The sequence below is a fragment of the Cygnus atratus genome, chromosome 4 (assembly GCF_013377495.2).
Source record: "Cygnus atratus isolate AKBS03 ecotype Queensland, Australia chromosome 4, CAtr_DNAZoo_HiC_assembly, whole genome shotgun sequence".
Lineage (NCBI taxonomy): Eukaryota > Metazoa > Chordata > Aves > Anseriformes > Anatidae > Cygnus > Cygnus atratus.
In genome coordinates this window covers 3,221,462-3,248,101 of record NC_066365.1, presented here as the reverse complement: position 1 = coordinate 3,248,101, position 26,640 = coordinate 3,221,462, and the positions used below count along the sequence as shown (strand labels likewise).

The window sequence follows — 26,640 nt, the reverse complement described above, 5'->3', positions numbered from 1 at the left end:
ATTCATTTTAGTCATTAAAAAGGATACCAGTACTATGAGTTTCTGAGTGTACATCTGTCTCTACCACTGAATTGTTTTTCAGGGAGTATCCCCTAGCCTCTCCTTGACTCATCTGCTTTAGTTGGGTGGACAAATAAAAACCATTGTGGTAGAGCTGCTAAGCTGGTTAGTTAATTTTTTGTAGAGTGTTCCAAATATAGCATTGCCAATACGTGTTGTAATATTATTGTCAAAAGATGGGATAGGTTTCCCAGCAAAACAGCTGTCACATACCAGAGATATTTCTGCAGTGCTACACAAATCTGTGGCCTCATGATAATTTAGGAAGCTATGCTCATCAGCAGAAGCAACAATACAATTAACTGTGGCTGACAAAACTTGAGTATTTCATCTTTGAAAAGAGTTTTTCCTTTTACAACAACAACAAAAAATCTGAGTTAGTTATCTAAATCATGTATGGTTTCCATAATTTTTATATTAATGCATCACTGAAATGATTCCTCTAATCATAGGTTTCTGGTTGATAAAAGCTGTGGGGTTTGTGAGTAAAATAATTCTAAAATCGTCTGAATGTTCTTCCGTGTATGTGAATTTAAAAAATAACTATTTTCTGAGCCCTACACAAGAGAATCTAAAAAGAAAATCACTAAAGTAGCTTTTGGCTATCTCGATTCAGTAGCTGCTAATCCTAAATCAGACTTCTCTCGGTAACTACAGAAAGATTTTGACCCAGCTCAGTGTAAAGCTTGGATTTATTTGAAAATCTTTAATTTGGAATAATCTGACTGAAGGAATTGTTTAGATCAAAGGGGTTGGGTTGAACACAGCTCTGCTTCAGATTATTGCTTAGAAGGACTCAGACTCATGTATTAGGAGGATATGTATTTGATTCTATAATTTCCCAGGTAATAGGAATAATAAATACCTGTTATGCGTACCAGAGGAGTTTACATGAATGGTACTCCTAGAATTTGCAAGCAATGTCAACTCAGTAGTGGCCTTTTTTAATCTATGTCCTAATTATTCTTTTGTAGCCTGCTGTTCTACTTGCATACTCTCTCTTTTCTTCTCATTAAGAAACTCAGAAGTGGAAACTGCCTCGGACATTCTCTCCATAGGCTTGCATAGCTGACAGGATTCCTTTATAAATCATCTCCTTGTGTAAGCTTTCATTTAGGTTCCTTGAAAGGGGTTTTCCAGCATCTCTGGTGACGCATGTGGTGTGTTGCCAAGCAATAATGGAAATGAACCCATCAACTCACAGTTCCCTTCCCGGGATAATCTGCAGCCCCATCTGCGTGCTTGCAGCAAACTTCTGCTATTGCAACATCTGCCCAATGGTTATTATACGATCCATTTAATATATTCTGGAGGAGCCATAACCACCACTGTGCCTAGATGGGATACCAATAAGGCCTCAGCAGACATGCCAGAACAGCCTCTCCAGGGGATTTAATTGGAGCCAGATTCACCATAGTCAGTTAAGTACACATTCCTTTGGTACATGTGTGGCTAATCTACTTTTAATTGAGCTCCACTGTTTTCTTATATTTAGTAAACAAACATGCATAGGTACAAAAGCTGCTGCTTGTTGACAACACAAACAGTATGCAGCTTGCTGCAGCTTTGGACAGGCACCCTTGGCAGTAGATGTGGTACAGTGTATTTATTGTGCAGACATATTTCTTTGTGCTTTTTGCCTTTTTTAAAATACATTTCCTGGATTCTTATCCCAGCGGCCTATTCTGGGTGATTTTCACAGCTGAGAGCCAGTGTGCAAACGCAAGGTCTTGCTCTATGCAAAGACATTTGTGTGCCAGCATTATTAGAGGGTATGAACTGGGTTTTGGTTTGTTTTGCTCTTCCTTTTTTTCCTAAATACTAAGCCTCTTGGACTGGGCTAAAAAGGCATGGTTCTGTCACTGTGATAACTCTTTTATTGCCTTACTAGGAACAGTGACACGTCATTCATTTTTCACCTGCCTTTAGGAGAACAAGCATGCTGTACTTCACTTTCCCTCGTTTTATTCAGTATTCACCACATGATACTTAAGGAAACCTCGATGTCTCATGTCTTTGTTTGGTGTATTAAATAACAGCTTGTTGCCAAAAGAACATGACAGTTCCAAAACAGGTTCAGTCATCTACTTCCCCTTACTGAAGATGGTTTTAATTTGTTTTGTATTACCTGTGAGGTGCTCTGGGAAGAAATGGGCACACCAGGACCAGTACCTTGTTCCTGTTGCTGAAAGATGTCTTTGCCTGAATCCATCAAATCTTTCATAGAAGCAGAAGGAAACTGCCCAGGAGCCACTCTCCTTCCTACCAAACCTGACCCTGTCCCCACTGTGTCATTGAAGAGAGGACATGGCAAATTGTCAGCTAAAGCAGCAGTCTCCTCGCTTCTTCCCTGGAAAGCAGTGTAAAAAGTTTCTACTGGCTGGATAATTTTTGCCAGTAGACATTTCTAGATGGCAACTTCTCTCCTAGCAGATGGTTTTGTCTCTGCGTGAGTCTTGTTGTGCTTAACCCCCAGTATGAACGTCCCTGGCTGTGGGCTCCAGCTGCAAGAGGAGCTGCAGCCCCCAGCCCATCCACTTCACAGTAGGGGATGCTGCATCCCTTCATCAGGATGCTGTCCTTCATCTTAGCAAAGTCTCAAAGTGACATCTAGTGGAATACCTCGTCTCTGTGGGGAAATTTAATTAAACCAGAGTCCCTTTATACCAGCACAAATATTGTGAAGGAAAACAACTCAACTCCTTTGACATTTTTACAAATAGGTTCAGTAGAAACTGCTGTGTTTACTTTAACTGACATTTGTTTTTTCAGTCAATTATCCCTCGGTCTTTTTTTCTTCCATAATTTATTACATGCAGCTCAGCCATAATAATAAATACAAAGTTGTTTCCCTTTTCTATTGTTGTCTTGCAGACTGTGCTACAAACAAATGAAATAAAAATGAGTCCCCCTAATCTCCCTTGCTTTCCCATCTCTGTGGTAGCCTCTAACTATTTATTATGGACCTTAGCAGTCTCATATGGAGCAGAGTTTAATCCCAAATATGACCAGAAGATTAGTCTGCACCTCTGGTATTTTTTTCTCATGCTCAGATCCTACTCCAAATTGCACTGAAGACACTGAAGCGTTTTGTTGACTTCTGTGGTCTTTGGAGCAAGACCTATAACCACGAGACTTAAACACAGCTTTTAACCAGATGACATCTTTCTGACTTAATTGCTCTATCTGAACTAAATGACAAACGCTCCACCTTGATGCAGTTTTCTGCATGCTCTCACTTCTAAGTTCATTCAAGAATTTCAGGAAATCTTTAGAACTCTCCAAAGAAAATCTACCCCAAATCCCATTTTATAAGGACCCTCAGGAGGGCCTTTATAATGCGGGGTAGAATCACAGGCTGGAATTCTGTGAGTGTTTCCATTGAGTTCAATGCTTGGGTTGCTGCCAAAGCTGCAACAACAAATTTTATTTTTTTTTTTATCTCTTCAATCATAAGCTTCTGGAATACAAGAGAAACATGGCTTTTTTTTTTTCCCCTTGCTGTTTAAGAATGAAAATAATATGTTTGTAAGGGCAGAGTATATTCCTCGCAACTATCAGGCATGCAGCAGCTGTGCTTTCAGTGATTGAAGCAAAAGCAGTGAAACAACAGAGCGTACTATGCACTTGTTTAATCCATCAGGTAATGTCATGCTGATACTTTTCTTGGTGAACAAAAATAGTCTGATCTTTAATTAAATCCTTCATCAAAGCAAACCAAATATTTTACAGCCAAAAATCTTCAGCTGGACAGTTTGAAAATATTTCCATTTCCTAAACAGTTGTTTTTCACAAAATCCTACCAGTTGAAAGTTATTTTTCTTCCTTTATTCTTCATAAAGAGCAAAAGGAGTGCCTCAAGAGCTACACAAAGTTTTATATTTCATCTGGGAAGCTCATCAGCTATCCACAGAAATGAAGCTATTTAAAGTAACAGTAAATAGAGATGTGAACATTCGGAATTTGGAAAGCTGATTCCACTGGAAAAGAGTTATTTTTCAAAGTCCTTTTCAATATGGCTTTTGCCAATAATACATTGAATCTGTTACATATCCGATGATTCTGTAAAAATCCTTTGTGTTCAGTTTTCCCAGTAATCAGGCAAACAAAAGGACAGAGTGGACATTCCCAAAAGGGAGGAGGAAGGAAAACAGATAGGAAATCAATATAAAAACCAGCAGTATTTTATAAGGAAATAAGTGTTAATTTTCAATTCCTTGTGTTTGAGTGTTTACATATATCTAGATCAGAAATGGTTCTTTGCTATAAAATGCTTTACACAGAAATATTAAGAAAATCACGTAGGAAGGGGTATTTTCCTTCATGGGCTTCACATAAAGTTTGGAGAACTGTTACATTCACAGATCTGTTAACTTGGATATACTTTAAAATGTCCTTTGGATGGCAGTTGTCATTTGGGCAATAGATATACTTTGATTTCTGCAAGAAGTTCCACAGCTGTTGATGGAACAGGCTTGGTATGCTTTTAGAGGAGCTGAGAGCAGGCCCAAGGAGGAAAACCAAAATGAAAATTGAAACTGCATCATGGATTTATTATCTGTCTTAACAATCTGTTTTCCCTGGTTTGATACAAAAGCTATGTTTTGTACTGGTTATGGATGAAGAGCTTAATTCCTCTTATTCTTGACTCACTCTGGTGGGACTTCAAAGAAATCCTTTCATCTATAATAGGGTGAAAACAGCAAAAGACTACTTGAGATGTATATTTAATATGCGACACAGAATGCATGCAGTTACAGCTCTGCTAATATGAATTCCAAAACCAAATTTTCAACTTTTTAAGATGGGGAGGTAGACAAATAGTGTGAGTGAAACCCAATGCACTGGTGAAACCTGGAGCAGATAATTCTGCTGAAAGAAAGAGAGAAGCAGCCTAAAGCTAAGGTAGTCATCTAGGGCAGTGCACTGAAATAGAGCAGTCTGAGGTAAGAGGAAGAGACACATAGTCTGCATTACCATGGTGTTGATGGTTTGGGTTTGTTTGTTTGTTTGTTTTGACATTTAGAAATTCTCTAGTAAGTGTCTCTTTTTTTTCTGTTTAATTTTTTCAACTTTAATTTGGAAAAAGTGGACCAGTTTTTTAAAGGTTGATTTCACTGGAAATTAAGCATTTGAACACTTCTGAAAATCTGACCCAGAAAGATCACCTCCAGTGACATTGCAAGCACACCAAAATAGCAGAGCTATCCCATTGCAGCTTTTGTGAGAAGATGAGTTCAAACTTTGAGATTGAATTGCTAATTCTTTATGAAAATGTGTAAAATGATCTGACCTTTTTTATGAAACTGTTTGATAAGGATGATTTTATTAGTTTAAGTTTAAGGTAATTTGGTTGCATATGTTCATTGAGATAAGATTTTAAAATTTTCATGCCACATCTCAGATTACCTACCAAAATGAAGGGATGAATGATCATTGCTTCAAATAGGGTCATTTGTCCTAAAATAAAAGGTCAGATCCTGCCAGTGCAGCCCTAGCTAGACAATAATGCCAACCCTCTGAGTATGATTTGGGCCCTGGTATCAAAAAATGACTTGCACAAGAGAAAGCTGTGCCTGTGATTTTCAGTAAGAATTTTCTTCAGAGTTAGATGAGCACATGATGCAGATATCAGTGCCTATAATTTCTAATTTCCTGTGAACCAGTTTACTTTTGACCACCAGCAGTATTTCTTTGGTTTTCATTATGTATGTTATTAGCACATAGCTAGATCTCTGTGTAACCATATCCAGATTCCTAATGAAAAATATTGTCTGGAATCACATAAGTAATCTGGAGACTGGGGTATAGTGAAGGTAGGGGGCAATGTGTCAACTTGTGTACATACTGAGAGTATTTGTTACCCATGCAACTGCCACAACTGAGCATATATTGTGTTGCTTTTCTTGGCAGATGTGTGTGAAAACCTGCCTCTAGGTGGAGTTTCAGTAAATTAAAGCTTTGGTTGAATTTATTTAGGCCTTTCATCTTTCTCTTTTCTGACTCAGTACTCTATCTTAACTAAAAATTTAACTGAATTGTAACTTAATAGAAATAACACAGATCTGTACAGTCTGTGAAATGCGATGTATCACAACAAGTTGCCATGCTTTTCACATCCTGCTCTAGTCACAACTGATGCTCATCATGTACCGTAATAATTTTTGGTGAGGGCTGTCAGATATTCTGACATGGTTCTGTGCAGTAAAAGCTATATTATACAGCCACTTAACTGTGGGTAGTAACATATCTCCTAGAACTGCACGTATGGCCATAAAAGCAGACTCCCTCGTGACCATGAAAACAGTGTGGTGCGAGCATGGGAATTCCTAAAACCGGAATAAAGCTGATTCTGATGATCTGAGGCCCTCTGATCTCACTGTCCATTTTACCATGAAGAACTAGGATAGGCTCTTACTGTTGTGAGATGCACCATGTACTTTTAGGGTGCTATCCTGTCTCCTTTTCACTCTGTTCTCCCATGCATTTTGGTCGAGGTTATTTCTACAAGTGCCTCCTTGCAGATCAGACCGCACCTTGTCCTCGTGGTGGTGTAAAGCTGATGCTCGTGACGGGGGGAGAAGGAGCGGAAGAGGGGAGCGATTATTCTCCCCATACTTCCTCCTTCTCTTCCACCCCTCAGAAGCGCAGGAAGTTCATCCTCAAACCATATGGTACCTACAGATACGCTGTGAGTCTTGGGGGAGTGCCAGAGCCCAGCAGTACCCTCCGGGTTTGCTGGGGGGCCCTTCGCCTCGCCTCCTTTCCCCATCTTGCCGTGGCACAGTTTCCTTCACAGGTTTCCTTATCACACTTCTGCCAGCATGTCTCCTTCCTGGCCTGCAACACCTGTGCTGCATTACAGTGCAGAACACAATACCCGCACTGAGACAGGCAAATTGTATTTCATTCGTCAGCCTCGCTCAGCTCCAGAAATGCCACTGGAATTAATCCACTCTGCAGCCTTTGATAGCCTGTTACTGAGAGGCTGCATGGAGGTACTGGGGGCACTTCAGGAAGGTCACCTCAAGGACTTTTTATCTGGATTTGAGTGCACCAAGTTACGTTTGAACCGAGCACCAGTAATTGCTTCATTATTGTCATGTGCTACTCCTCTCTGAGCTATCCATTGGCACCGATGTAATCAGAGTCACTTGACATACAATTCGCAGACACACAATGGTTTGTCTGCTTTGGCATTTGTGATCCACTTTGTTAGTCGGACCTGCTTATAATTTAAAATATATGATTTCCTTCAAAGTGGCATAGTTTCGAAAAGAGCATGTGATGCACTAATAAATTATTCAGTCTTCTGAACAGGCTACATGAAAAGCACATTTTTTTTCCATCTGCATCTGGCTAGGCATTTGCAACTGTTTCTCTTGGATCTGCACTGCAGCACACTTATCCATGATTTTGTGACCTCCAGTAAGGATTAATGCAATATGTTGTGCATGGGGCTGCTAGCGAAGGTCACTTGGAAACGTAGGCTAGTGCGACATGTGGCTGCCCACCCTCTTGGTGCTGGTAGCTGCAGAGAGTCTGTTATTCTGTGTCTCCAAACTGTAGTGAGCTCAGTCACAGCAAACAGCAGGCAGAGGGCCCGGCTTCCTTCTAGCCTTGATCCAGTCAAGTGCTACAGTGCTCAGTGCTGCTGGGTTTGCTGGTGTTATTTCTCGCTAGACCAGCAATAAGAGAATAGTCTAAACCCAAGATGTTCTTGAAGAAGGGGCATCAGGATGGTGTTAGCCTAAGGGAACTGAAACCTATTGGCAGCTCAAGACACTTTCATACTTCGCCTTTTACCTGGGAAATGGGGTTGTGCAGTCTGATCTGAGATAGGAAGCCTTATGGTGGATACTTTTTTTTAAAGGATATTATTAAATTATTGTTTTCATTGTGTACCAGCTTCCAACATTCACAGGTATATTTCATCAATCAAACAAGTAGCATTTGCACATGAAATGAGTACTGGAGTAGTCTGCAACAACCCACAGAAAGCCAAGATGGTGTCTGTACCTTTAAGCATACTGAGTTTCATAGGTGAGTATACTCTGCTGTTAGGCACTAGCTAAATAGTGGTGGTACAGAGTGAAAGTAGAGCTATACAAAACATTTGATTTTTGTGACAAAAACTGCTCAGTGTGCTAGAAACATAACTATGGACGCATTCAGCTACAGTCTATCAGGTTTTGAATGCCCTGGGCCTTAATTCTGATGAAAGACTCTTGCATACCACCAAAAAGAGAAATAATCAGTACTGCCTAGGGTCTGGCATCAGTCAGGCTCAAAATCGTTTCTCTGCCAAGGTAAATACGTCTTTCATATCTTGGGATAGGTTGGATGTCTAAGGTATTGGTACTGGAAGAAAATAAAAATTGGGCATGTTTAGACTAGGACAAGAAGTCTGAGTCCTTCATGACAAGGAAAAGGTGCATATTCTTGCTACCTCTGACAAATCTGAGAAGTCAGAATTCTCAGTAAATATATGCACAAAAATAAAAATGAAAAAAAAAAGAAAAAGCCAGGTTATGTCCTCCTGTTAAGTTAATATGAGATCTGGTAGAAGAAACAGTGCAGTCAAGATCATACATTTATCCCCCAGCTGAGACAACTGGTTCCCATACCATGCCTCCCTCCTTCCCAGCACTGCACTGCCAAATGTCTTCCTGCTTCTGCCCCCCATCCACAGTAAGAGGGGCTTTGCCAGTCCCTCCCTTACCAGCATCCCAATTTCAAAGAAACTATCTAAAAAGGCATAATTCTCCAGCTGCAGCTAGCACTACTGTCTTTCCCTGTTATGAGGCCTGCCTGTATATAGACTGTTATGCAGGGAGAAAATAGCTTGAGCCACTTGGATATATGTTGTTCCAGACTCTTCTGCCACTCCTCTTGGCCTGCATCCATCCCTGCCCAAAACAGGCCATATCAACTAAAAGCCCTTCACTTACGCTAGTAGCGTGTATTTGTGGTAGAGATAACAATCTCTACCACAAATCTTTTAGTCTGGAGAAGAGGAGACTCAGGGGAGACCTTATTGCTCTCTACATCTACCTGAAAGGAACTTGTGGAGAGCTGAGGGTTGACCTCTCCTCACAGATAACCAGTAACAGGACTAGAGGGAATGGCCTCAAGTTGCACCAGGGGAGGTTTAGGTTGGAAATTAGGAGACATTTCTTCTCAGAAAGAGCAGTCAGGCATTGGAACAGGTTACCCAGGGAGGTGGTGGTGTCACCGTCCCTGGGGGTGTTCAAGGAAAGGTTAGACGTGGTGCTTAGGGACATGGTTTAGTGGATGACATTGGCGGTAGGGGGATGGTTGGACCAGATGATCTTGGATGTCTTTTCCAACCCTAATGATTCTGTGATTCTAATCTAGTGAGACTTGGGAGTGAAGAAAACTTGTGAAATCAAGACTGAAAAAAATGGTCTTATCAGTCAGAAACAGTTACTGCCCCAGTAATTTGGAACACAACTTCTATTAATTTGATGTCCTCTTCTAAGCAATGAAGCTTGTGTTGTCCATATTGCGTAACTCAGCCCTTGACTGCGTGTCAGCAGATAGCCAGAGGATGATATTTCACAGCTCTCCAGTAGCTAGGCTGACCTTCTGCAAGGCTCTTAACCTTGAGCTAATAAGTATTGTCCTTCAAGGGGTAAAACATTTAACTGCAGCTGTTTACTATTTACACAAAGGGACTGGCATGTGAGCTTTCCCATCATGCAGTTTTGCCCATGTGAACCTTGTTCAAAAAGAAAACAGAAAAAAAGTTCAGATTTTATTACATTTGCAACTTACAGAGGGCAGACTGTCCTCAGCTGTCGCTCACAAGCTCTTTCTTGAGCTTTGCTCATTCTCAGAGACAATATTAATTATTTCAGTCATTTGCTTTTCCATTTATTGTTCAACACCAAACCATGAAAAATGGACACTGACGTAATGATTGATCATGAAGCTGGGGGTTGAAAGTGAAGGCTAGAACTGTTGGGCTGTATATGAAAAGGGCTTGTTTTTTTTCCCTTTTTTTAGATGATAATATATTGTTTGTGAATGGGTTATTTATTAGAGCCATGTGTAGCCTAAAAGGTTTGTAAAGATGATTACTAAAGCATATCCATATGTGGAATGTGTGTGCATATTTGTAAGCTTGGCAATTTGTCCAGAATTTTTTTTTTAAGGTTTGTAGAAAAAGGGTCTCTGAAATTGTGTAGGGTTATTCTTTTTCTTAATACTAGGCAATATATTTTCAAAGCTATTGTGCTTTGCATAGCTTATGCTTTAGTTCTGACATCAGATGCATATGTACTGTTGTACACTTCGAAAATGATGAATAATCCAAATGTTTGATAGTCTAACATCAATCTTAGCAGAAAACTGCTTCTTTGCCAACATATCATATTCTCCAAATACTGTATTAGATCAGATGCAGACCTCTTAATGCATCTCTGTTGGAAGGTAACAAAAACTGGGCATGACTAAACTACTGTTGGAGGTCTGAGCTCTTTATGGCAATGAAAGTTATCAACTTTTTTGTTAAATTTCAGAATCCTGGTGTGACAGCTTTTACTTAAAAGATAGGTTTGGCCAGGTCACACTCTCCTGTGAGTTTTGGAAGTAGAAACAGCGGTGGCTCAGACAACAAACAAATACTCTTGTTTCCTGCTCTTAACTAGTGGGTCTAAATCCAGAGCATTTGCACTACTGTAGGCAGAGAAATTAGCACTGGTGGTGCTGAGAATAGGATTTATTCTGTCATATGTTCCAAGACACTACAAATGTTAATGGGAATGGGTTCTGCTGGGGCTGACGGCATTAAATCAGGCTTTTACAAGATCTAAGAATTGTACAAAGAGGAATTCCCTGCAGTGCACCTCAGAGGCAGGCTGGTATCTATTAGTCTCATTTTAAAGGAAATGAGGAAAGCAACACAGACAGGTGCTCCCTAGCAAGACAGCACAAACATAAAAGGAAATCCATGAACTGATACTGTGGAGCGGAAGCGGGTTGTAACTCAAAATTGACAGTACTCAAGCAGTGGAGAGAAATTCAAGTACTGGTGTATTCAGCTAAATTCAGGCCCAGGGCTTGGTTACTACTCTTCAGACTGGAGATGTGCTATTATCTGCAATAATCTCCCCTCGCGGCTGTTCAGAGCTGTGCAAATGCACTAGACTTCTGTCTTTGAGGCGTCCATAATAGCACTATGCTGTCACTTTGCGAATCACCCCATATAGTCCATCTGTTGAACTTTTTTGTGAACATTTTCCAGTGCATGCAAAAATGTCAAACAAAAAAAAAAACAGGTAAGAGCTACTTGGCAAAACAGCCTCAGATCTTTTCCATGGGGTTCAGAGTTTATATTTCAGGAAATAGGGATGTGATTAAAATGAAGTGCATAGTTAAGTCTTGTCTTATCAAGGCTTAACTATTTATTTAAAATATTCATATAAATGAAGACAAGGATCATTTAATTTCATTTTTAAGTTGCCAGAATGCCTCATTGGTTTGGACTAGAATTAAAAAAGATCAGAAAGTTTTGCCACAAGCATGCCAAATATACAAAATACTATTATTTTATGGAACTCCCAGAAAGACAGGTTTGCTAGAGAAAAATATCCAGTAAACAGATTAATCCAAAATTCAATGAAAAACTTAAAAGGGATTTGGGATGTCAAACACTAGACGCTATGATTTGCCTCTCATGTTAAAAATAGCACCTCCTTCACATCTTCTTAGGATCAGGCTTATTTCAAACAATTCTAGTTTATAAAGACTGTTCTATGGAAAAATATTTAATATATTAATTTTCCTTTAGGCAGACACTTCAGCTGCAATAATAAACTGTACCTGAATTTTATGAATTAATTAAATTTCCGTCAAAGCTATGGTTTATGCCAATATAGAGTTTCATGTTATTGCCCAATGTGGAAAGAATATTTAGAAACAGGGAAACATTTAATTCCTTAAATATGCAATAAATGTCATTGAAAAAGGTATACGATATCTTGTCAGTGATGACGTTATTTACCTTTAGGTAGCTGTTATCTTGAGAAGTGATTTAGATATTTTTAATGACTAACATCAGTGAATGGGTATGTGGGGTAATTATACATTTTCATAGCTGGAAGTTATGAAAGCATATAGCTAGGTTCTGATTCTTCAGCTTGGTTGTAACTAGTCTCCAATTTTGTACCAACAGTTTTATGGAGGATTGTTGTGGGTTTTGTTTGTTTTCTTTTCTTTTTTTTCAGTAATTGTGGGTGTGACTGATTCCAGTTTAAAAGTCTTCAGAGCTGGCTTTTTTTTTTTCATTTTAGTCAAAGATTGGCAATGGTTACAGAGGGTTTAAACCATTACTGAGTGCTTAAAAAATTGTCTCCAGATATCTGTATGATTACGTTTTCTAGCCTGATATTTAACTCGGCCTCTAAGCCGTATTAGTGGCCCTGTGATTCTGTGTGTTCACAGTAAGGAAAGTAATCCTTACAAATTCATCAAATGTGTAGGTCTTATTTTTAATCCTTGATTCATCCCATTGCTTGGTATCTTTCAATATGGAAAATTTACCATTCTTTTATTTCTGTCTTAGATTATTCTTTCATTCATCACCATTTGCGTTTATAACTTTTTGTTTTGTGACCATCTAGGACTTCATTAAATTCTTAAAAGGAATTTGGGCTCTTTCCTCCTAATTATTTCATCTTGTCCTTTGTAAACTGTGACATGGATATGCGTGAGACGTTGCTAGCTACTTCACTGTAATACTTGATCAACTGCTCCTCCTCCTGGGCATTTGTACCTTCTGTATGAACTTTTATTACTCCCTGTTAAATTACAGCAATCCTATTAATGCCTAACAAATGTCTTTTTTTTCCTGGAGTTGTCACTATATGTTAGTCCTCTCTCCTGGCTAATAGTTATATAGTTCCCAATCTTTGCCAATTATCTCATATGCAGGCCTGGTTTTACTTCAGTTAGATGGAGCACCGAAAGTTCTCCTGCATTATATCATGATACCTTCCTGTCTCTTTTACACCACATATTGCGTCCCCATTTATCCTCTTGGCTAGTTGGCCTTGTATGCTGGAAGAGAAGCATAACGAAGAGGGTTACTTTAGAAATGTTTCCACATATTCTGTCACTCATGCACCTGGATTTACCATTGTTTTCAGTATGAACTATAATCATTATATCCATTTCCCCATTACATACCATTCCTCCAACACATGTATGTTTTATTTTATTTGCTTTATTGACAGTTAAAGGTTCTTGGCATTTGAAAAAGTAAGTGTTGGCATTCTCAGTCCAGCGATCATCAAATACAGATAAATATTCCCCTGCAGATATATAGGGAGAGTTATGTTCCTCGCTACCTGAGCTGATAGGTTTACAAATAGAAATTTAATATAATTTAAGGTTTTTAAAGCAAGAATGAGCAATTTCTTCCCTTTTCCCTTTCAAATTGTATGTGAGAATGTCTGTTCCATTACAGGTAGCTTTTACATAGGAAAGAACACCGGGTATTTTTCAGGCAGAAACGATATATCATTTGATTGTATCTCTGTTAGGGAATGGTATCAGATAAGAAATAGCATTGGGTGGTGTCATAATCTAAGAGTGCCTACAAAAACATATTTGGCATTTCTCAGAAGAATGTGGCATAATTAGAATGTCACTTTGCAGTATCTACTGTATTACTGGCGGTAACTAAGTTTGAGGACAAACCACTGCAGAAGTTAAAAATCTTGCAGTGTTTTATTTCTGGTTACTGCATTGCGGTTATTTTCTCTGGTTGTTTTTGCAATGGTCTTTGTAGTTAGTGTAGGCTTTACTCAGCTTAGTATTAATGGCTAAATGTTAGGGCAACTGAAGAGCTGGTGATAAGAAACATTAAGAGAGAGGAAAGGAAGAATCATCCTAAGCCTGTAGAGGTGTATAGTCAAAAACAAGAAGAGGAGAAATGAATGAAATATGTGATAATACCTGAAAAGAAACGTTTAGATGGAAACAGAAAAGGGTAGGAAGGTTTTCCCCTCCACAAAGCATTTCCATGAGACCACACAAAGGGTGTGTTTTCCCTCTCTACTGATTGACTCTTGTGGTTTAAACCCAGTAGGCAGACAAGTACCACACAGCCACTTGCTCACTTTCCCTCGGAGGATGGGGGAGAGAAATAGAATGGCAAAAGCGCAAGAACTCGTGGGTTGAGATAAGCACCGTTTACTATGTAAAGCAACGACTGAGTGTGAACCCATACGTGGGCTGCACCGCACTGCTAGACACCAGTGTGGGCAACACATTATGAGGGATTTGATTGCTGGAAAGGCTTAGTGTTTTGGCTGCGTATATGCACAGACCAACTGGACTGAAAAACTATTGTTTACAGAATAAATGGCTAATAAACTCCTGATATTACTGATGAAAAACAAATCTAAAGTTGTTAACCTTTCCAAAGGTGTTTTTGAAGCAGGGTGATAACAGAGCTTTATATTGTATCAGGGGAGAACAGCAACGTCATCATCTGTCTCAAACAGATAATATCCTTTTCACAAAATCATAGAATAACTTAGTTTGCAGGGACCCCTAGAGTCACCTTATCTGACCCACTGTTCAAAGCAAAGCAGAGTAGCTCAGGTTACTCAGGACATTGTCCAGTATTTTGTTCCAGTTGAGGTTTCTTTTCAAACCTGTCCTATGTTTCACCAGCTGGTCTGCTTCTTATATATCTGTTTTGCTCTTGGATAGCTCCATTCATGTCAGTCAAGTTATACCTCTTCCACGTTGCTTTGAGAAGAAAATCATTTTGAATAATTTTGAATAATTTGCTGTAACATTGCACGGTATTCTGAAAGAACCCATGACTAGATGAAACTCACGTCAGGAAACTTTTAATTGTCTTTATGACTTCAGCTGAATGTATTCCAAGCAACAGTTATTTCCCAAGCCCATCTGAGGGAGTCTGCAGCTTTGACTGCCTTAAGTAAGCCAAATTCTTATCTGTGCTAGATGTGTCTTGTAATCATGTCAAAGAGAATAAAGGTACAAGCAACACCTGTCAATCAGGAAGAAGAGACAAAAGAGGGGGAACAGCTTCGGTTGTGGATGATCTGCGCTTGCCTCCATGCCATCCCTAGTTTAGTTTAGACCTGTACCCAAGCTGCATGATGGTCATATATCTCTCAAGATAAATGATGATCTTTCTAATAGACTGAATCTCTGAAGTCAGTTCTTAATGCCAAAAACATTACCAGTGTTCAATGTAACATATGTCTACAGAGAATATGTCATCAGCCTTCCTGAGAAGCAAAATTTAATTGACCCTCCTATTTTCTTTCACATATTCTAGCTATAGTCCAAACATCTCCTCAACTTCCATAGCAATAATTATCAAATCCTAGATAGAGTGAGAGTGTATCAGGCCCAAGCACAGTTCATATGCGCTGTGCAAATGCTTCAGGGAAAACTGGAGAACACCTGCATAACTGTTTTATTACTGAACAGGGCTCTTTGTCTACCTGTCAACCACCCTGCTGGGAATCTCTCATTTTGACACAATAACGAGAGAACCAGTTTTACAAATGAATGTTCAGATGCTGAAAAAAGCAAGCCCCAACTCATACACTCTGCATGTCACCTTTCTATTTAATGAGGTGTAATTTAGATGCCACTTCAGTGGGGGTTTCACCCCTTGCTTTTTGACTTGCAGTTAAGCACATCAGTGGGTTGAGGTGTACACACCCTGCAGCTGTGGCAGTCTTCCCTGCTAATAGCATAAAAGGGATTATCCACAAACACGTTGTGAAATGATTTCTGCTCTTGGTTGGTTGGTTTTCCTTTTAAAATTCTCACTTGATTCACTTGGCTTGCTCACCTGGTTTAACAGTGCACTGAAGGCATAAAGCTAGCTCCTCTGGGAAGCATGATAATGTAGCTCCCACCACTGCAGCACTGTCCCATGTTACATTTGCCCAAGCTCGGTCCCTTCATTCTCAGGAAGTCGGACAACAAAACTGCCTGTCTTTTCTGCAAAGATCGATGATCCCTGCGCATGTGCAGGTGTCTGCTGGGTTGCTTCATTCAAGTCTGTAGGATCTATGGTCTCCTCCAGAAAAATTATCTCAGTCTTTCTGTCTGTGGTGCCTTTTATGCCCAGGGCTGGACTACATGTATATGTGCAATCCCTGCAACTGTAACTGTCAAAGAGAGCTGTTGGATGCGGGCCCACCTCAGGAGAATTTGGCTCTTCAGTAATTTCTGACTGCAGCACATATGAAGGTTTTACTGCAGCCAGAGACAAGGTTGTGGCCACTATACATAGAGGTGAATGATGCAAGAAGTCCTAGTCTGAGGCATTGAACAGTGCTTCTGTACTATGGCAGTCCCCAGGATCTTTGAAATCAGGCAGCATTCCTCCCTTAAAGCATCATTTCTCAATCGGCACAATGAGTGGAGGAACAGAGGCTAAGCAAAATGCAGAGAACAAAGAAATACTGCTAGGCACCAGGTCAGTGTCTGTGCTGCTGAATGAAACAGGTCAAGAAAGAGGAAACAGCAACAGCAGCAGCTAGAGTCAGTAGTAGGAGTTCAGACAACAAAGAGGATGAGGAGAGGGTGATGGGGAAGGGGCACTGGCAGGTACTGTGCCAGAAGAGGACCAAAAGGTCAGCATGGCCAGTATGGAGAAGCTCCAGCCATCCCGGAGACACAGAAGAGTTTTAGTGGAATAAGGGAGGAAGTCCCAGCAGTTTGAGAGCAACAGGCTCTTGGTGACAGAAGCACTTTTCCTGAGAGATTAGTTCATCAATTAGGTAGCTTTACTGCAGCTTTTGTACAGACAGATGAAGAACTAGCCCATGGTAAATCAACTGCTGACAGCAACTTTGCCCTTTCTTAGATGTTTGCAGACATACTTGTGTTTCTACAGTGAAGGGATCTTTGACAGCATTTCGATGAAGCCAGTGACTACACAATTCACATACTTTCAAAGTCTAAGACCTTTTTTTGTCTTCAAATATAGCTTTTATTCAGTTTTATTCCTGTTGCAAACTATTCCTTGTCCTTCCACTGGCGTGCTGGTTCATATTTGGAAATCTTTTTTATCTACATACCTGAGTTTCCACATCTGTAAAATAAGGGTAAAATAACATGTTGAAGGTTGCTCTGTCAACCAATATGTGGGAGCTCTGAGTTTAGAAGGGAAAGAAATATATTATACTTATATAACTTTTTAAAACTCAAAAACATCTTCTAATGCAATTCCTTTCCATTTGAAATGCATTTTAAGAAGTGCTGCACAGAATTCATTAGATGTGACTTGTCTCTTATCTACCTTGTTTTAGTTTTTACTTTATTTGACTGCAGAACAATTTGAATAAAATCCAGAGAATCCCAACCATTTGGTTCATCTGTCTCTGATACTGAACAGCCACATTGCATGGGTTTTGCCTCACCAACTAGGAGATGTGACTCTTTCTGAAAAACAAGGTTTGCTTATCTGACACTAAAATCTCTGGCTCTAATGCCCAAAATTGAGAAGCACACTGAAAGTCTGAGAAGCATATGTTTCAAATCAGCTGTCATTAAGAGACCAACCAAGTGCATGGAATAACTTAGACATTCTTCACACATTTCAAACTCATAGACAATTTTTCTTATATTTAAGATTTTCCTTTATACTCGTGTTCAAATGGAAACCTCTCCAAAAGCCATGTACAGTGGTACACAATGAGGAAATAGCACAGGGAGTGGTTGGCTGCAGAAAAATGGAAGATGTATTGTGTAATCATATGCCGGGAGAAGGAGCAGGCAACACGACTTACTTTCCATTTCAAATAAATAGACAGTGGAGCAATCAGGAAACTGCCAAAGTAAATGAATTCAGCATGGTTGGAACAACAGCACATTGCAGCTTCAGAGAAGGTTTCTGTCACAAGTTACAGCATCAATGGTGAAAGACACAGGTCTTCTGTTTTAGTTTTCACTTCCTGAACCACACTCTGCTCTCTGTTATTCTAACTGACATCTGGAGGAGTGCCAGTGAGTTCACTGAAATTAGTCTGGTTTTATATTATTCTGACACAGATCAGATTCCTGTCCACTGTCCTTGAACCCCTGAGATATGCAAAATGTGTGATGGACTCTTTCTCATGGGGATTTATAAACTGATTTAACTGTTCCTGACAGTTTCTTTACCACATTATGAGCTTTAGGGGAAAAGGAAAAAATCTTTTTACTATGAAAAAGTGACAGAAAAAAAGAAAAATTAGTTACTCTCCATGGAAATCATAAGGGTTCCCAAGGCCATATTAGAACACATTATTTAAATTCTTTTAGCTTTCATCAGCAATGCAGAACTTCTCTTCCAGCATGTTCAAATCTGCATTTGATCTTGTGATTTAAGTTATGTTAAATTAGAGGTTATCATATTCCTTTACTCTGAAATCTGTCACAGGGCTTCTTGTAAAAGGCTTTGATTTTGCATAAGCTGAATATAAACATTACAACATGCACACCCTTGACTCACAGCAAATGCTGTATCTTGACAAAATTCAATGGTGATGCGTTATGTGTGTAAGCAAGGATTTACTGACATACCAGGTCATGCATAGCTTGTGCCAGAAGGACAGCGCTCTCAAACACCACCGTGATCTAATACCTGACATGCCTTATGTGAAAGCAGGGCACTCCTTCACTACCTGAAGGTCATACATTATAATAATTCTTGGCATTCGCAATCCTGAAGGTGTTTTACTCCATCTAATTAAACTTTGTGGATATGTAGGCTTTTATGCACAGGGAAAATAAAGTAGAGATTTCCCTGAAGGCACAGACAGAAGAAGAAAGAAGTCATAGGCATAGAATCATAATTCTAATTCGGCTCCTGGGCACCAGTCCTCGTTCACATTGCTGGCCATACTTTCTAATATTAAGGGAAGAAGGGAAATTTCATCCAAAAAAAAAAAAGGCAGAATGAGCAATAGATCTATGATTCATACTAAGACATAGCACAATATTTTGAACAACAAAGAGTTTTTTCAAAATTATTGGTAGGAAAAAAAAGTGTAACACCCACCGGTGTTTGAATTTACAGAATTATTACATCCCCTAAGTCATCCCTTATTTCTCTTACTAATTCACATTGTCTTTCCCAGAGGAAAATCACAGACATGCCAGCAGCTTTAGAGAATATTCACCCTGCTATATATGAGAATGCATAACACATTTATCTTATGCAGTCTTTGTATGTCGATGCATTTATTAAGTTAAAACCCATAATGTTAGTGTTTAGCTTCCACTAACCATGAAGGTAGAAAGGAAACCCAATTCTGACTACTTTCATTTGTATATTGTAAGAGTTTTTATTCTTTCTGCAAGTTTTATTAATAAATGTATACTTCATGATGAAACATCCAATACTTCAGAAATCACATGGAAGTATCCTCATTGGCAGTTGTGGGAAACTCTCTTTGGCTGGGAGTATCTGTCGTTCTTTGCACCTTGTGATGTGAGAGGTGTTCACAAAAGCTGGTTCCCTTGACTCCCTCCATGCTCATTTAAGTTGCCTGTTACTAGTGTTTGGAGCAGCTGTGGTCATGGCCATGTATGAACAGGACACAACTGAAGGCACACATCTCCTCAGAAAATTCCCTGACATCTGCACTGTTAAAGAAAAAGTTTATCTTCAGACACATATTGGAAGTGTTCTGCAAGCTCAGACTCAGACTCTACCTGGCTGAGTCGCTCTGCTGATGCTCAGCAAGGCCCACATGCAGTAATAGGAGCAATGCCCAAGGACAAGTGTTCTCGGTGTTTGGGATGCAACCTTGCAGTGTTTATTCAAGCAAAATCCCACGGAGCTTGGCTTGAGTGAGAATGTAGGTTAAGGCCTATGTATCTTATTAATCAATAAAGAGAGGGGCTGTAACCTGCAGGGTACCTGCAGTTGATTGGCTGTAGTTTGCAGCGTATAAAGTCCCCTTTCCTGTTATTCTGTAGGGCAACGTGGTTAACTAGAAATGTTTAAATAATCACTTATATTTTAGTGTGTCTCCTCTGCTTTTAAAAACAAACATACGCACAACTGTTCTGAAGAAGGAGTTTTCTCCATTTCACTGTATACTAGCTTAGAGGAGGTCTTAGCACTTCATAAATATTATCAACTTTTCAAACTATGCTTTGCACTCTTAAAACACTGCACAAGCGTTGTTTAGTGACATATGAAAAATATGCAGAGATCAATGTTCAGTAAAGTGGCTTTTTACCCTTATTCAGTGACTATAATTTCTGTTCTTCTTGAGATACGGAACAGGGAGAGCAGTCTGCCACCATCTCTGTGGTATTCTGTGGCTACCATCTTGATTTTTTATGTCAAACTGGAGAAGTCGGGAAGGTCATTGTTAATAAAAGCAACCATTATGGACAAAATGAATCATATCAAAGAATTCCTTTTTCAAGAAAACAGAACGTTCTCTCACTGTCTTGTATTTCCTCTCGTGTTTTAAAACCGTGCAATACATGGGAATAACTTTTCTTAATAGGCTACATTTGCTTTTGATAAATGGAACACAGTGAAAACGATAGTATGGAAAGTTGAGAAGTTTTTTTTCTCAAAGCACTAGCTAGAAAAGATTTCATGTAAGAGTGTGGAAGACATTTGCAGGAGTTGAATAAACAGACTCAGTTATTTATACTGAAAAATTCCAAAGATTAGGCTTCTGCTTTTTAATGTCTAAGTCCTAAAAGGTATATGATATATGTGTTCGGTTTGTTCTTTTCACATTTCCCTTTAAGTGCAGAGACTATTGATAGCCATTTAGAAGGCACCTAGGACTTGAGTGCCATGTGTTTTAGCAAAGCTAATGAGACAGAGATTTTAGATATAAGGAGCAGTGTTTAGAATGACCTCATGAAATTGCTGGTTTCTATACATTGCCAGGAATCATCCTGGGACAAGGGGGGAGCAGGGCTGTGATATCACGGGGAAGCTTTAGGAGTCTGCTCACCAGAGCACACACACTGTGCTGCTTCCCTGAATTTTTGCCAGGTGTGGTCTACTGCAGATATGGGGAGGGGGATACACCCCTGGTCAGCAGCCATATTCCTATGGGGATTGCAAAGCTGGCCAGTTCTTAAGTTAAATTTGTGGCAAGAGCCAGAAAAGTCTCTTTCCTAGCCCAGCTAAGGGCCTCTGTCTGGCAGTAGTGGGCCTTACAGAAACAGGGTTATATCCCAGCCTACTTCAAAAGCAGAATTTGCACAGTTATGCTGTCTATATTTACTCCTCATGGGCACGAATATTGTTATGCAATATTCTTACACCTTGAGTACAGTAACGCTGTGGGACAGCCTGCAGAGTAACGACTTGGTACATATTAGCCTAGCAGAAGCTTTACAGGAGCGAGCTGTAGCCAATGCCTCCACCAACATCAGTGGGAGTTAGGCTGGCAGCTGAGTCAGCACTAATCTAGTATCTGGAAGCTGACCACTCCTGAACGCAAACTTACTGCCAAGGAGCTCTGTAGTTGACTGGCACTTCAGCCAGCCATACAGACATGGAGTAGCTGTCCTGCCAGGGATGACATCTGACCTTTGGAGAGAGTAGGGATTGCATGTACACAGAGGCGACAACGAGTTGCTTTTTCCATCCTGTCACATGGGATGGTCAGAATCATATTTATCTTTCTCTGACAGTGGATTCACACATTTTTTAAACCAGTTTACACCTGCATTGAGTCATCCTTGCTGATGAGCAAGCCAGAATGCTGTAAAATTATTCAGTACTCCAGAGAAATGTTTAAAATGTAAACCACCAGGTATAATGAGGAGTTTTCCAGCACTCATCTTGTCTCTCAGCCTTTTTCCTTACTTTCTGTGAAGCAGTCTGCTTTTGCATGGCCCTCCAGGCTCTTTGGAAGAGACCTTTTGGAAAGGGTTGCATTTAACACATGAGTTTCTGGAGATGAGTGCAGAGCATTAGACCTACTGCTGTGATTTGATTGCAGTATTCGTGATGGCTGAGGATGCCTGAAGTGCTTCAAGATGTAGTCGTCTTCTGTGTTATTATCTGAATTGGACTACCAAAGTCATGGCATTGAGGGTGTGATTCAGTGAGGCTTGCCAGAGCCTCTCTCAGCTCTGCAAGGTCAGAGGAATTGATGGGAGTTGGTGGATCTCAGTGCTTTTCAGGATCAGACCTATGCCCCTCTAGGAATGACTATTGCCCAGTTAGTAATACAACTTTCCCCAAATTAGAATATCTTTGTGCCTTTTTTCTTTTTTTTTTTTTTTTTTAATCTAAATTACAATGAAAGCCTTGACCTGGAGCAATTGCATGGCATAAGAAGTTGGCAAGAACTGGTGGTCTAGGGCACAAGCTTGGACTATTAACCTCTGACTCCCACTAGTTCCCAAGAAATGCCTGGTGATCAGTGTTGCTTAATTAATTTGTACTGATCTGACAGGAAGATGTGGATCTGTTTTCTCCTAATTGTGTTACTTTATAAATATGTCCTTTAAAAACCTTGCTCATGTTATTCTTTAGACTTTTGACCTCTCATTCATCTTCCTTCTGCCATACAACAGATGGACTTGAATCTAGCATGAATGATGTCAAGTCTTCATCTAGCAGTAGCTCTCACCAATATTCCTCCTAGCTGCACTGTCTTGCAAATACCCTATTTCAATCGAAATGAGAAAAATGCCTTTATCCTCATTTCTCTGTGAAATGCAATATATTTGGAAGATAAGCCTAGACCTTCATGTTAATCATAAATCAATTATGTTTATCCTTAACCTAGGAAGCATGAAAATTCCTTCTTTCCTTATTTCAAAATCCAGGAGGATATTCACAGTAATTATACCACTTTTTATATGAATCATAAGCTCATCTTGTAATCATTAGAGCTACAACTGAGTAGTTGTCTATCTTAGAATATTTGAAATGTCTGTTTCAACTGCAGTACAAGTTTGGGAATTTATTTATTTTTAATAGCTGAAGTAAATCCTTTTGTTAGCCAGATTTCCCCTTTTTATTCCTCATGTAGCCTTTTGAGTTTAGTCAGATTTTACACCTCAGAATTCTGCATGAAGAAGTGAGAAGGGAACTAGGAGGTTAAGCCTGTAAAACACTATCTACACCCAGTACTGTTGGCCATTGATCTGGCAAAAGCACCCTGCAATATTGTTCCTTACACCTTGAGTCTGTAAATAGATTCTGTCAGTCAAGCTGTCCCCGTTGTTTGTTATTACTATCACTTGCATCATCCTTTGTGTTTATCAGATGGAGACCTCCTCTGTGCTAGAGGATGTACAAGCATAGTGTAAAGGACCATCCCTGCCCTGAGAACTGACCATCCCTATAGACTAGTCTGACAAAAAGTGGGATGAAAGAAATATCCTTAATCCTGCTATACACATAAGCAGCTGAGATACAGAGGGGAAAAAAAAAAAAAAAGGAAAGGAAAAAAACACTGTCTTGGTCTCTTGGATTTTGGTGGGTTGTTTTTTCGGTTGGTTGGTTGGGTTGGTTATTGTATTTGCAGTGCTGATCCCACCTGGAACACAGTGGTTTCAGTTTACAGGAAAATTGGAAAAAATGGCTGAATCTGTGGCTTGCACCTTCTATTCTATTCCCATCCACGTCTAAAAAGTGGCTAGGTTCATCATTGGCTCTTAACTCCTATAAAGCATCTTGCCCCATGCAATACTGAGGTTCTGCGGCTGGCTCACATACTGACTAGCAGTGCCAGAAAAATAAATTCACTGCCTCTTGCTTCTCAGTTTAGTTGGCAAGATATCAAATAAAAACGCTTCTTTTTGTGAGTGATCACTTTTAATTGTCAATGTCTAGAATTCAAGCACCAGAAATAGCCCATTATTCTGTGTGTACTATGAAATAGGTGTCAGGGACTCATTTCTCCTGTTCATCTTGGACTCTGTGGAATGTAAGCATGATCTTATGGTCAGGCCCTGCTGCCCTTTCCACATTAAGTACAAAACTGTCAGGGTGAGTGGAAACAGGTGTATGCAGAGAAAGAAAGATAGATATATCTGTAAGAGTTTGATTTGGATTGCTGCAGCCATGGGTGAAATTAAATCTGGCTGAAAAGTGCAAGCAAAAATTTTCAGGCTCATTTCTGCACCATCCTTCCTAGTGACATAGGCAACAGCAAGCATGCTAGTAAAAGAGCACTTCAAAAAACTTCCCCACATGGCAATGCCCACTTCAGTTGTACATTATCACTTCCTTATGATTATCTGAAATATTTTGGTTTTTGTTCTCTCCAGCTTTACAGCTCTGTCCTCAGTCTACATTTTCTCATTTCTGCATTGCTCTCTTAATGGTCAGAAAGCATTTTCTGAAGATCAGGAAGCCCATTTTATACTAGCAAAGGGAAAAGTGGGAATAGTAAATAGTTTGTCGTATTCAGTGGTACAATAAATGCTAAAACATGCCCTTTGATTAAATGGCATCCTAACAAATGGCAATGACGAATCAGAATAAATATTCCAAGTAGTACTCCTGTGAAGTATTGAAGAAACTAATTCTGCCCCAAAGATTTCATTTCTTATTTCTTATTTAGCTTTTTAACAACACATAAAATGTACAAGCTCAGTCCACTTTTTGTGCTTTTCTATGTGGAAATCAAAACTTTCTAATGAGTAGGCTAAAAGACTTTAATGTAGTCTTTGTCTTTCCTTCACTTCCCAAAAATATGTGACCGAACTCAATCCCAGTCAGTTTGTGTGTAACTTCCAGTGCTGGAGGACAGGCTTCTGAAGTATCCCATCATTTCCCAGGCACTGTGAGATACACAGGGAGATAGCTGCTCTGCCTGGCTCAAGCTCGCTAAATGTAAAGCACAGCTCTGAGATCACGTACTCTTCTACAGGCTGAGGCTATTACTGCATCATGCATAAAAGCAGCTGCTATGGTACAGGATATATAGTGTAATGAAGAATTGAATTATGACAGAGGGATTTAAATTGCCAGTTAAATAGTCTTTTCTCATCATTTTGATGGGGAAAGGGGGACATCTGGTGGGGGGTCTTTGCAAAAATCTAACGAGGCAGTTTCCTACTTGAAGTAGTAGGATACAAATCCCTGTGGAAGTGGCATGTTCTGAGTAGCTGTTAGATTCTGCTTTATTTCTAACCAAGGGTGTTGATTAACGAAGTTGTATCAAAATCACACAGCAGAATGTCTTGCAGTTATGCATGCTGTAAAGTCCTAACTTCCCTTTTATCAAGTTCACACAGAAGTATAGCTAAGCCTGGCTGAATGCCCACTACCTTCTTGTGAAGAGATTTTCGCAAAAGGTCTGGGAGCAAAGGGATGAGAGGAAGACTGACTGAGAAAAAGTACTTAATACATTTTGCTGGGGGATAGAAAATAATCATTAGAAATCCACAAGTATTTCATGAGTACATAAGAAAGCAAGATGTTGTGGCATTCGCTAAGCCTTGAGTAGACATCTTCTAAAGGATTATAACCTGTTTCATCAAGCCTTGGAAATGGAAGGAGGCAGGAGGCAAAACACACAGTAGTACTGAAGCATGACACATCAAAATAAATTGCAGCAAATTAAAATAAGAAAACATGAGAATGCACTTCATCCTGGGTACAATGCCCAGTATACCTTGGCTCACTGTGTAAATAATATGTAATAGTTATTGATGAAGAGGAGAGCTACAAGTCTTTGTTGTTTCCATCTTTCTCTGATAATTTCCTACCAACAATCAGTCTGGAATATGCAGCTTTGTTCATTTTGCTGGCATTTTCATAATTTCTGTCCCCTTTTGTGAATGATCCCCTTCGGAAAGCATCCTAAGAGGAGGCAGCTCGAGAATCCCAGCAGTCACAGTATGAGATCTTCAGTCTTGCTGTGGGAGTAGCAAAGCCATTTTCTGCACAAACATTGCTGCGTGGAGCTTTGAGGAGAAGACAGCCAGCACAATGTGAGACCTTGCTCCTTCTGCCCTCTCTGTCAGACTTTATTGCATTGCAGCTGAGCTTTCCCACCCACTGCAAACTTCTGGCAAGTGTCTGCTCCTCTCCTTCTGTGCTCTGTGCCCTCTTCTGTAGCAGTGTGCAGGCATCCTCTCTGTTCCCATACATTGCAGCACTCCTGAGATCACTGCCGGGAAGGGCTGTGGAGGAGGTGAGCACAGTACCAGCAACCACCGAGCCTGCAAGTGATGATGGGGTCCTTCGTGCCCCACGGCTGCACAGTGCTGCTCCCATCACAAACCCCCAGCAGCTCCAGAGAAGTGCGCAACAGGGAAACCCTCACATTCCCCTCTGAGCAGAGAAGTTCAGATTAGCTAAGAAGATAAAAAGTCCTGGATGATTTATTTTTTTAAATTTTTAACTAATTCACAAGGAGAAGACAATTCAATATTCTTTTTGTATTTTCTCAGTCTCACTAGTTCTTGGTCACCCTTTCTTGGCCACAAGGAGAGAGCTGGATGTTGGCAGGTTCTCAAAGACAGATCTGCTGACCAGTTGTCTAAGAAAAAACTAGCCATTTGAAAAGCAGTCTGTGGAAAACACAGTTAAACACCAGAAGACAGCCATTAAGC

At 39.9% G+C, this 26,640-nt stretch overlaps 1 protein-coding gene across 4 annotated transcripts in view; it reads left to right on the top strand.

The window, feature by feature from the left end:
- FAM241A (family with sequence similarity 241 member A) overlaps positions 1-26,640 on the top strand; it is a 229,315-nt gene that overhangs the window by 162,705 nt on the left and 39,970 nt on the right. Inside the window, exon 1 of one of the 4 annotated variants that reach the window (XM_035560824.2) lies at positions 7,995-8,103. The exons of 2 other annotated variants lie outside the window; for them this stretch is intronic. In XM_035560824.2, coding sequence (XP_035416717.1) covers positions 8,025-8,103 — 79 coding nt within the window. In that variant the 5' untranslated portion in view covers positions 7,995-8,024. Of the gene's footprint in view, positions 1-7,994; positions 8,104-26,640 lie in introns of those variants that run through there. One more of the 4 variants, XM_035560742.2, reaches the window with a different exon arrangement.